Source organism: Moschus berezovskii, chromosome 7 (assembly GCF_049115385.1).
Source record: "Moschus berezovskii isolate FMDL1 chromosome 7, NW_MosBer_1.0, whole genome shotgun sequence".
Taxonomy (NCBI): domain Eukaryota; kingdom Metazoa; phylum Chordata; class Mammalia; order Artiodactyla; family Moschidae; genus Moschus; species Moschus berezovskii.
Window position 1 is genome coordinate 82,348,363 of NC_142466.1, and position 12,956 is coordinate 82,361,318.

General features: G+C 48.5%; 1 protein-coding gene across 1 annotated transcript in view; it reads right to left on the reverse strand.

Moving 5' to 3' along the window:
- B4GALT1 (beta-1,4-galactosyltransferase 1) overlaps window positions 1–12,956 on the reverse strand; it is a 54,495-nt gene that overhangs the window by 23,321 nt on the left and 18,218 nt on the right. The window contains exon 2 of the mRNA XM_055427280.2: window positions 1,707–1,942. Within this exon, the coding sequence (XP_055283255.1) occupies window positions 1,707–1,942 (236 nt within the window). The remainder of the gene's footprint in view (window positions 1–1,706; window positions 1,943–12,956) is intronic.

Genomic DNA, 12,956 nt, shown 5'->3' on the forward strand with positions numbered 1-12,956 from the left:
TGTACACCAGGACACTGAAGGCTCTGCAGGAACAAAACCTGCTTCACGTTGTCCCCAGCATCCCTCAAATGCACGTGACCTCAGATCCCCATTTCGGAGAGCGCACGTGGGGAGAAGTCCCGTCTTGGGCAGTGACCAGTGTGAGCCGGCACAGTGGTACTGCTGGTCCAAGCTGGCTTGCCTATTTATTGTTCTGCCAGCCTGGACTGGGGCAGGCAGGAGGAAATAGCTGGTGTAAGACATGTAGAAATCTGTTGTTTGAAACTTGGGAATATCTATATAAATCCTGCCATAGGAACTTAGGACAGCGGCTAAATTTTACCGGTCCAATATATGTTTGACTTTATAATTGAACAGGGCAATCTCACATTTACCTAAAACACAACCTTTCTATACATTAGCATTCTCCACTCCCACCCCCAAGTCTTCCTTGATCAGAGTCACCTAAAGTCAAACACTTGGCATCATCACTAACTCTCTTTAACACTCTTTACCCAAGTATGTATTTTAATCTATATAGTTTATAGGCCACCCAGACCACAGCTGTCTAACTTCTGTTCAGGCATTTTTGTGGGAGGCTATCAGACACCTTGATGAAACAATCTGCCACAGTGTCTACAGCTAATCATTCATCTACCGGTATAACAATTATCAATGAGGGAAAGGATAGGCAGCTGGCGTGGCTTGTGCTTAGTAATCCCTGCTGGCCTGGTAACTGTGGCTTCCTGTTCCAGGCGCTCAAACCCACTGCTTTAATAACAGGCTCCTGAATCCTGCCATGATCGACATGCGCACATTGGCATCAGACAAGTGTTCCTTGACGGCAGGGCTTTTTTTTAAACAAATACTTGTTGGACTGAAATGGCTTGGATTTTGCAGGGCATATACCTATTCTCTCTTACATAATACAAATATTCTTCCATGATAAAGCCCAACTGTCTGGCTATCTTACAAGCAGATTTTCTTGGGGCCTCGGTCTGTGCCTCACTTGGCCAAGGCCCTCCAACAGCCTTGAGGGGTTTTGCCTGCCACCTATTCTCCCACCTTGAGATTCAGTTCTTGAGATTATTAGCAAATTGTTCCCTGGAAGGGTCCCACTTGCCAGGAAACTTCTTCATTTCTTTAGTATCTCTCTGCTTTGTCCTGGCAGTGCTCAGAAATGCTTGATGGACACATTGCTATTTCTGCTTTTCTTCTGGTACAAGGAACACTCACAAAGTCCCTCAGTTTTGATGGAAGCTGTCAGCTGCTAACAGTCTTGCTATTCAAACTAACTTACGACAAGCAGATCCATAGTTTATCTTGAAGTGAAACGGACACTGGGCCTTTGAGAAATGGAAATGTATATACTCTGTCTCTTCAAAGGAATTTCAATGGAATTTAGTAGACAGATAAGTTACATGTGTTATTCCACCTGGGAGGTTATAGTCTAAAGATGGGAATTTAAGTATTCAGGCTAAACTTGAAATACCAAAGTTAAATTCTTGGGTGGGGGTAGGGGGAACTATACAGCATTTAGTTCATTTGCACCTGGGGGTGGTAATGGTAGAATTTTAAAATGCCAGATGTCTAAAAAATTAATTCTATTCCTTCAACCCTCATTACTCACATATTTGAGTACAAGTGCACACACGTGTGCACACACACACAACATACATTCATACATACCCGCCTTCCCTCCCTCCCTCCACCCCCCTCGACCTCACCTGGTTGATAACATAGATGCCATAGTCTAACTGCTGACGCTGAAGGATTGGGTGCAAGTAATACAGCCAGTACTTGAGGTGCTCCTGCCGGTTGCGGAATGGAATGATGATGGCCACCTTGTGAGGAGAGATGCAGTCCGCAGGGGTGTAGCGACCACCCAACTTCACCTTCGGGTTCTGCTGCTCCACGAGCTTCAAGTCCACAGGTATGTTAAACTCAATCAGCATGGGGCCGACTAGAGAGGTGGGGGAAAGGAGAAGACATCAGGCTCCAGGACAGCCTCAGGAAGCCATCCCTGGGGAGGCAGCATGGCCATTGGAAAAGGCTCTCAGGCCGAGCACTAGGTACTACGCCCAGCATCAGTGTGACCAAACATCTTGGAAAACCTTTCAATCCCCAGCAAACCCAGATGGCTGGTCACCCTCTGAAGCACTCTCCTATCCCCAAGACCCACTCAGACTTCTATGTTGCTCAACTGAAAAATGGAAATGGAGTAATTCTTGCTCAGACTTCCGGACAAGCTGTTATAAGGATCGGAGAACACGGTTGAGAAAGCACTTTCTCAGAAATCCTGACGTTGAAACTTAACTCTGCTACCTCCCAGCTGTGTGGCCTTGGACAAACAACTTACATCATCTCTCTGAACCTAACCTAGTTGGAAGGGAAGCGTGTGTGTGTGTTGAGGAGCTCAGTGTTGAGGAAATCAGCCTGAAGTCAGAATGCAGCAGCAAGGGACACGGGTTACCCATGTCTGGGAAAGGGGTGTGATGCATGAATGAAACAAACTTGATGGGAAGGGGCTGGAGGAACTGAGGAAACGGAGGAGGAACAGCCAGAAAGAACACCAAAGAAGAATGCTTAGAATAAGTAGCAGATAAAGAAGGGAGGAAAAGTTGGGGGAGACTCCACAAAGATTCTGTCCCGGAAGAACACGGCTCCACGAGAATTAAGTTCCCTGGTGCCTCAGATGGCAAAGAATCCTCCTGCAATGAGGGAGACATGGGTTCGATCCCTGGGTTGGGAAGATCCCCTGGAGGAGGGTATGGCAACCCACTCCAGTATTCTTGCCTAGAGAATCCCCATGTTCAGAGGAGCCTGGCGGGCTACAGTCCATGGGGTCGCCAAAAGTCAGACACGACCGAGTGACTCAGTATAGCACATAAAAGTAAGAGAGCTTGGGGCTTAAAGGTAAAACTGATGAGACCCAGATGGTGGATTCTGAGGTAGTGGCAGGTTAGGAGGAAAGGAAAAGGTCAAAGTCAAGATCCAGATACAGGAATGAACGTCCCCGCGTCCTAAGTAGAAACAGGTGGAGCCGAAAGAAGGCTCCAAGTCTGAGGACCGCCCCTGCCACAGCAGACAAGTGGAGGGCCGGAGAAAGAGGACAGGCCAGGGACAGACAGAGGGTGGTGGACAGAGTCAGCATTTCAAACCAGGCCCCCAGGATTCCCGGCAGGCCAGACTTTCTAAAGTGGATTCCAGGAAGCACTAGTCCCAGTAAGATGCTCAATGGAAAAACAGGTTCCCCTGGTCAAAGAAGTCTGGGAAGCCCGCAAACTAAATTTTGCTTCTGGAAGGTCATAATGCATACCAAAAGCTCTGAGGAGCTGTGCAGTCAAGAAACCCCATTCAGGGACTTCCCTGGTGGTCCAGTGGCTAAGACTCTGCACTTCCAACATAGGGGGGTCCCGGTTCGATCCCTGGTCTGGAAACTAGCTCCCACATGCCACAGCTAAGAGTTCCCAGGATGCGACTAAAGATCCCATGTGCTGCGATGAAGATCAAAGACTCTGGGTGCTACAACTAAGACCAAAAGCTGCCAAATAAACAAATAAATGTTTTTTTTAAAAAAAGAAACCCCATTCACTTTATCTAACCCACCACTTCTTAAACTTACTTAGCCACAGAACCATTAGTGAACACGCTTTGGGAACCATTACTCTTGCCTAACCAATGTGACCTGTGGAGCAAACCATCCACAGGAACAAAGGATGGAAACTACACACAACAGAACAGAGGCCAGACCCTGGTCTCAAGCTCAGAGCGAGTTCACCTGAAACATGCTGGTGAGGACCACTTGAGGGCCAGTATGGCCCTCTGTTGACCTGCTGGCTTGTCAACAGCATGTGACTTTGTCCGAGCACCTCTGGTCTTCATGGATCACTCACTCTCCCAAGATGCAGCAGCCCAAGGAAAGGAAGCCATGACTCTCGCTCCTCTGGCCTGTCAGCAGGTGTGAACCTGCTGTCTCTTCTTCCTCTCGCCTCTCCTGGATCCCTGGGACTTCTCACCCCTTCCCTCCCTCTGACACTGACCCAGTTCCATCCTCACAGGACCTGCTCCCAACAGTCCATTTTCTTCCGAGACACAGCTCTGATCCTACCATTTTCCTGCTAAAACCCTCCAAAGGCTCCAAAGGCCATGATCTTGGACCACATAGGGTTAAGCCTCTTAGCTCCCCATCCCTTTCTGACCCTATAAACTGTGTCTGTGCCCACACTTTCCCCTCTGCCAGAAATGCCCTTCCCTCTTTCCTCTAATGGCATTGAGAGACCAGAATCTTCAAACTGAAGCCCCAAACTGGCCTTGTCCTTTATCTCTACTCTTTCCCACAGAGCTCAGATGGCAGAACCCCCTGGGCAGAAGGGGATCTTTAGGGATCAAAAACCCTGGTCTCGGACTTCCTTTGTGGCACAGTGGACGTGGATCCACCTGCCAAGGCAGGAGACATGGGTTTGATCCCTGGTCCAGGAAGATTCCACATGCCGCAGAGCAACTAAGCCCATGTACCACAACTACTGAGTCTGTGCTCTGGAACAAGAGAAATCATTGCAGTTAGAAGCTCCTGCTCACCACAACTAGAGAAAGATCTCATGCAGCATCAAAGACCTTGAACAACAAAAACAAAACCAAAAAGCCCTGGTCTCTCCCTGGCCATGCACTTGGTCTCTGGAGGAACAGAGGCCTCACAGACCAGTCCCTCCCATGACTGCCTGTTGCCCCAGCTCCAAACTCCCATGGTACCCTCCAGTGAGTAGGTCCTATGCCCTAGAGCTAAGTAAGGGGTCGGCATGACCATTTTCTCCACACTGGTCATCAAAATCAAGTTAGGCAATCAGTAAAAATATGGAATCTCAGGCCTCTACCCTAGGGAGTCTGACTCGTCAGATCTCAGGAAGGACCCACATAAATAACAAGCAGCTCAAGCAATTCTTTCTGGACAAACTGGGTGGTGGGGAGCGGACGGAGCCGGTCTGAGCATCTTCACAAGCTTGGGGCCTTTGGGGAGGTAGTAGCCCTTTCCCCCAAGGTCCTGCAGGCCTGGGTTGCTCGACTCCCTAGCCATGGGCACAGCCTTCTGGGAGGCCCCGCTGCATAGGGCACTCGTGAAAAACACAAAGAAAAGATCGGTGCTCGGGTTCTTCTCACTTCAGAAGGCCCCATGACATCTGCACTCCATCCACAGCCTGCCCCACCTGTGGTTCAGAAGATGCAGCTAAACATATCTTCAAAAAAATAAATAAATAAAAATAAACATATCTTCATTTTCGGGAACCCAAAGGGCATCTGGACTGTCACTCTACCAACTTTCTCACAACTTCTGAAACCAACCCAGGAAAGAGGTATTTTACACTTGGGTTGCCTGGCCTTCCTGGAGCAGACACCTGCAGGCTTAAAGCATCTTAATCTCGTCCCTTCGGCTCCAGGAACACAGCCATGAGGCAGAGTTTCCTGGTCAGGAAAAGGCTGCCTGGGCCCTAGCTCAGCTCTGCCAGTGACTTGCTGGGTGATCTCTGGGAGACGACCATCCACTCTCAGGATACTGGTTTCCAGTTGTAAATTCCAGGGGCTGGAACTCAAATGAACATTTACTTAACCTCATCACTTCCACCAACCAACACCACCACCACGGGCCAACCGGCTTCTGCTCCAGAGTTCCTTCAGCAACTGATAATACTGTCCACCCAGTGATGGGAGCTGATAACCTTACTCCCCTTCCTTTAATCCCAGAATGTGCACGTGCACACACACACACACACACACACACACACACGAGGTATTGACACCATGTGACCACCCATCCACATGGGTGAACCTACTCAAGCATCAAGCCAGAGTCTTTTCTGAAGTGTTTGTTTAATGTAAACATTTCCTGTGGTGTGTCAAGGCCACTTTCAATTCATTTCAACTGATACTTTCTGGACATCCACTGTGAACCAGGTCGGGGCGGTGGGAGGCGCTGATGGGATGGACATGACAGTTCCTGACCTCGAGGCACTCCCTGCTGAAAAGGGCAGGACCCATGTGAAAGCTACCCTGGCTCAAGGCTGTCTAAGGGACTGGTTGTCCCAGTGGCTCTGTGCAGAGCTTGATCACCAAAGAGCCTCTTCGCACTCCCTGCTCTTCCCTGTGCCCCTCTTACTGCTGTGTCTCCCACGCGGATGGGAAGAGTGAACCCCAGCCCTTCCTGCCCAGTCTGACAATTCGTTCCCCCACCTTCTCTCCTTGAAGCTGCCCCTCCTCTGAGAACCCTCCAGCTCACAACCCTGAGATGGGTCAGGGCTCGGCAGCAGTGGAGGCTCCCAACCTGGAGCCAAATTAGTTCCTGGGTCTGGTGCCAGATGGGAAGCCTCCTCACATGCCCTGCACACCACCTGCCATGCGTCAGGGGCCGTCCTGGGCAGCACACTTGGCTCTGCCCTAATGACAAAGTCTAAACGCTCAGACTCCAGGAGGGCAGTGACCAGCTCTGCCCAGAACCTCATGGACTTGCCAGCCGGTCTCAGAGACACTGTGGGGGCCTCGGGAAGAGGCACGGGGAGGAGGCAGAAGGCCGAGCCAAGGCCCCCTTGCTGGGTGGCGCATGGCGGTGCTACCACAAACCCTTGGCCCTGCTGGGTCGGCTTGTGTGTTTTCTTGGCTCTGAGAGCCGGGAGGCAGGGTTACGTAAGCAGATGAGCAGATGTGAGCCTGTCCTCATCTCCTCCTGCTAAAGCTCCGCCACGTGGGCCTCTCAGCTGGGAGTCCAGGTCACGGCCTTGCGTGTAAGTCGCTCAATAACTTCAATGTGTGAGCTCAACTCAGACAAATTCCACTGCTCCCTAGCCCGGCACAGCAAATGCAAACACACACGCGCCCCTCCGTCAGAAGCCCTGCAGATCAAGAGCCAGCCCAGCACGGACACCCTGCCGCCCTGCCAGCCAAGCCACTGGTTCACTCCTCTGGCCTCAGCCAAACAGGCTGGAACATCCAATCATGGCTTCCCAACTGACCAGCCGACTGGTCAAGACAGTCCTTGGCCTGAAGTCGGATGATGACAACAGTTCACCAGCCCGAGACAAAATGGTTAATGTAAGGATTATGTGGGTCTTCCCAGGTGGCTCAGTGGTAAAGGCTCTGCCTGCGATGCAGGAGCCACAGGAGACGCAGGTTCTTGGGTGGGGAAGATCCCCTGGAGAAGGAAACAGCAGCTTCCTCCAGTACTCTTGCCTGGAAAATCCCATGGACAGAGGAGCCTGGGGAGGCTACAGTCCATGTCGCAACACGACTGAACAATAACAAAAGATGATGCAGGTGGTCCTTCATTAAGCTCAAAGCAATCAATATACCAGAATGCCCATTCTTCCAAGAGCAAGTGCTTCTTACTCATTAGATGTTAAGATCCCCTTTCTTTTATGAAATGATCACAGTGGATTTTAATGTTGGATTGACTGTTTTTTAATTTAAATGAAAAAAAAAATAAAAACAAAAAACCCTTACTTGGCAACCAGGGGTCAGGACTCCCCAGTTTTAAAAAAATTTTTCTTGAGCGATGAAATTCACATTTTTGGGAACTAGCCAATGCCCAGAACTTTGTGACTCAACCAGCTAAGATGTTGGAATCTCTCCCGTGGCCAAGCCTCAGACCTAACAACATGGCACAGCCCCTCTTCAAACCATTCCTCCTGCAGCCCACCCCTCAGCACCCCTGCGGTGTGGCTCCTCGGACTCTCTGTGGGTGAGCCATTTTCCTCTGTACCAACCTTACAAAGACCTGATGTAGGCTGGAAGCTAAACTAGGCACTATGAAATCCCCAGGCACAGGAATGACAGCTATCTGCAGTAGTCTTCTCACACGGTGCCCCTTGTGACTGCAGACTAGAAATGAGAAGCACTGTCTACTGCAAGGGGCTTACACTAAACCGTCTCTCCAACAACTTTGTTACCACCAGTTCTACAGCTGCCTGGCCACAGCTCAGGCATCACCTCCCCTCAGAAGCATTCTCAGACCACTCAAGGTTGGTTCTTCCTCTTCCTCTTCATTTGTTAAGGACTCATAGCACCATGTCCATTTAAGCATGCACCTAGTTAGCACACATCACTTGCCAGTTGGTGCCAGGCATGCAAGCAGTGGGGGTTGGGTTAAGAAGTCTTTGCCCTTGGCCAGGAGGGAGACTAGCAATGCAAACACAATGCTGAGGGTGACAGTGGTGAGAATAGTGGAAATGGCACAAAGGAAGGGGAGTCAACTCTGGGGCCAGGGAAGAGAGTCAAGGAAAGCTCTGCGGAGAAGCAGCTGACTCTACTGGCCCCCTTAGCTCCACCCTGGGAGAAGAGTCATGAGTGTCCACTTGGAGTACGCCAACAAACCTGAGCCGAATGGATGGTGCACAGTTCTTCTCCCTGCCACCAATGCAAGAAACTAAGAGAATTTCAATAAACCTTGAGAAAACGTGATGAAGGTTTAATGTACAAGAAAACAAGAGAGAACGTGATGGAGGAGGAGTACAGGACAGAAAGCCACCAGATGGGACTGCTCATGGTTCAGAGTAACCATGTCTCACTGGGTTTTAAAATCCAAATCACAAAGGCTCCCAAAGTACTGGAAATCATTTCTTAAACCAGATGTTCATGCTCCTTTTCTTTATACTTTTGGGTATATCTTTAAAATCGAACAATAAATATTCAAAAATATAACCCAAGGACAAGAAGTGTGACCCCCACCCCCCACCACCTTCTCCATCCCTTTCCCAATAAAGAAGTGTCTTCCAAAATAAAGACTTCAAAACACACAACTTCGTGACCAGAAAACAGGAATCATCTACTCTAATGGCTGGCCTGCTGGGTCTCAGGCACACTGCATGCAGGACACAATTTCAACACCCACTTGTTTTCTGCCAACTCATCATCCAAGTTGCTATTAGACCCTGAGGGGAGAAACAGTTTTTCAACAGGAAGCCAAGCACATTTGTGGTCTCAGAAACCTGCATTTGGGGGCACAGAGAAAAACAAAGTATTTGCTCAAAAAAATAAAAGAGCCTGCCAGAGCAGGTTTACAGAAGAGAGCCCAGGAGGGCGAGGGGAAGCTGAACAAGCCGGACAACACAGTGGGACCAGCTGCTTGCCCATCCATCTCTGTGCTGAGGAGCATCCCAGCCATGCGCCTGAATTACCACACTGAGTACCTCTTCCAAAATATGACCTGAAAGTGACCTGGCCAGGAATGAATCTCAGTGGAACTGCCTATTCTTGTGCCCTGCTCTCTCTCCCACTAAATTCCCACCCAGCCTTCACACAAAGGCCAAGCCTTCACATTTGCTTTATTGCACGTGCTTTCAAGATATTGTTGAGGTTCCCATCTACTGCAGAGATTCTCAAGTTGTGGAGTACATAGAGAGACATCTGGGGAAGCATGTAAAATTGCAGATTCCTGGATCTTCCTGCCCAGAGCGTCTGATCTGGTAGGTCTGGGGTTGGGGCCCAGGACTCTGCCTTTTACAAGTATGCTAGGTAGAATTAACATAGGTCCCTAGAGTATATTTTGAGGAACGCTGGTTTGCAGGCTCACCGGCTAACCACCACCTCCCTCCCACCACCATGAAGCTCTTGAAGAGTGAAGCACCAAGAAAAACAACTTATGCTCAGGAACTACTGCAGATCATTGCTCTCTGATGTTTCATTTGTGGCTTTTGCAAAGCGACAGATGAAATGGCTGTGCTGGATTGCCGCATCTGAATATCTATATTTCAACTCTGCCTGAATCTTAACTTTTTAAGCCACATTTTCTCTTTCTCTTGTTTTATTTATGTTGATCCTTTCTTGCAGTGTGTATTCTTATGCTATCTCAAAAACCTTTGTGAAGTAGGCAAGGGAACAATCCTTCAAAGTTCAAACTTTGAATTTCAGAGCTTTTCCAGGATCCTTCAGGCCAAGGGGTCTGTGCTCCAGATGCCTACGAACACTCTTCACCTACCAATGTCTCAACCTTTACAAGCCCACATCCAAGTCCCCCCGGGAGGAAGGTGCCAGTCTATCTATCTGCTTCCTCTAGTAGACCCTTGACTCCTTGAGGGCAGGGGCTGTATACCATTCTTTTTGAACTTGGAACAGTTTCTGAAAGAACAGGCTGTACAAATATTGGTGATCCCCACAACATATTCAACTATGAACTAGGAAGCTTAGTTAGCAGAATTGGGAGCCATCCTGCCTATATTCTTGAGAATCTAGACTGTTGTCCTAATTACACACCTACACCCAAGGTGACCAAGGGCAAGAAAAGTAGTTTCTGAGCTCTAAAGACGCCTTTGGTTTCCAGGTATAGCACCTAATTCATTACCTACAGGCACATCCCCCACCCTACATTTTAAAATGAGTTTCCTCCAGATTCTAGCCCTATAATTGTAGACACAGTGGTTGTGTACAGCCTCATCTTCTAAACAATATATTGCTATTTCCTCATCTAAACCTCACACTGCCACATCAAACAGGTGCTTCCCCAAATACCACTTGTTCCTTGAGAGAATAACTCCAAAGCTCAAAGTCTAACATAGGTCATAAAATCATCAGAAAAGCATTGGATGTTCACCTAGTCCAGGATCCTATTACCAAGGGCGCCAAGGCCTAAACCTAAGGGAGTGAAGTCAAGGTCAGATTCCATCGCCTTGAAGGGTCAGGATCCACCTTGAAACAGGCCCCTGGGATAATCCTAGCAGACCAGGGCTGGAGGGACCTTGAGAATTATATTTTAACCCCAGTGTTACACAAAGGCCAGAGAGCCTGATGGATTTCTGCAAGGACACTTAAGATTTGCAAAAAAGTCATCCTTATCATCTCCTTATTAATCCTTTAAGGTTCTGATGATCATGGCTGCATCTACACAGTGGGCTGAAGATCACAGCTCACGTGGCCCTTTGCTTTCCCTCCACTGTGCCCAGGGGGATATTCCATCTCAGAACTCCAGAGTTCAGAATCCGTGGGGATTCTGATTCAAGGAGCCTAAGTGAACCCGATGTGACATCGCTGATCTAAACCCTTTGCAAAAAAAATAAAAAATAAAAAAAAATAAACCCTTCGCAAGTGTATTTCCACACATACATGGTCATGGTTCAGAATTCAGAGTGGGCAGTAGAAACAAGGATAGAGAACTAGGAAGCCCTGGGAGACCCCAGGACTGGGGGCCTAACAGTACACATCTGTCCTGGGGTAACCCAGGGAGGTTTCTACGGGCACAGAGATGCAAGGCCTGAGGATTAGGAAGCAGTGCCCAGGAATCAACGCTTTTACAGCCCAGTAAACAGGCTTCCCAGCATTTGTCCTCTGGGGAAAAACTGTCCCAGGAGGAATTTCTGCTTTGTTTGGTTCCAGCCCAAATGCATACTTCCTCCTCACCCAGCCCTTCTCCTGGCGGGCTGAAATTTGTGGAAACTGTGCCTGCTAACCGTTATCACTACCAGGAAAGGCTTGGGAGGCCTGGAAATTCTATGTTAGCCCCAGGATGATCCGGCTGTATCTCTCTCCTCTTAGAACCAGAGCACTTCTGGAAGGGATGATTTGAGCTTCTCAGAAAGGATCAGATGATACAGGCCTGGATGTTATTTTAAGACCTTCCCCTGCAGGCAGAGGCGGCCTCCCAGTCTCCTCTGGGTCTGACACTATCAGCCTGGAGCCAGCAGCAGGTAGCCCAGGGCCTGCCAGGCCCAGGAAGGCAGGAGCCACACTTCCCTTCACTCCTATCCTGATGACTTTCCCCTCCCTGGATGCCGGGGGAGAACACTTAGCTCTGCACCTTCTTAGGCCATTTGACACATGGTTCTATAGGAACCAAATGCAATTTCCAAGGGAAGCAGTGCAGTGGGAAAGACCAGGTTCAAATCCCTACTCCAGAAGCAGAGAACGGGCATGTGGCCATGAGGGGGATGGAAAGGATGGCACAGATTGGAAGAATGGCACTGACAAATATACACTACGAAGTGTAAAACAGATAGCTATGGGAAGCTGCTGTATAACACAGGGAGCTCAGCCCGGTGCTCTGTGATGACCTAGAGGGGAGGGCTGGGGGGTGACTGGGAGGGAGATCCAAGAGGGAGGGGATACATGTATACTTACAGTCAATTCACTTCGTTGTACAGCAGAAACCAACACAACATTGTAAAGCAATTATACTCTAATAATAAAATTTAATAAAAAAGCAAAAATTCCCTGCTCTACCTCTGAAAAGCCACAGGCATGTTTCATCATCTCTGAACCTTGTCTGTGATATAGCACAGTGCCTAACAGATAGTGGGTTTACAACACGGATTTGCTGAATAAATATATGAATAATACCTGCATGCAGACCTTTCATTCTAAGAGGCAAAGTCATTCTTAACAGAATTCAATAGAGGCTAAGAAGTCATAAGACAGACTGCTGTGGAGAATCACCAGAGCTTAGTCATACCAGCACATTTAAAATGTGGAGGGACTAAGGGTATTCACGTAATTATAGAAAAAGGGTACTGGTGAGAGAAAGCACAAAACAAAGGGGAAAAAAGTATTCCATTCAAACAAAAGATAGCATGGGCAGAGTGACCAGAGAGAGGACAGATTGAGAAAAGAGACCTGCAATGTCTGAGACCAGCAAGAGATTAGTTTCCAGGATGTATAAGGAAATCTTACATATCATCAAGAAAACCACAAGAGCCCCTTTGAAAATACAGCCAAAGAAGAATTATGAATAAGCAATTTACCAAAGAAGACTCCCAAAGGCCATCAAGCATATGAAAAGATGCTCCAGCTCATTTGCCATCAGAGAAAATCAAGTTAAAACAAGAACTTACCCAGCATATCTAATCATTTGGCAAAAATGAGGAAGCTCGTTAATGCTAAGTATTTGTAGAGAGGTACAGAGATGTTCTGCTCTCCGCTGGTAGAGATGTAAACAGGGGCGGCTGGTCTGGAGCCATATCTGGCACTCAGGGAGCAGCATAAATCCACACACACGTCCACAGAGG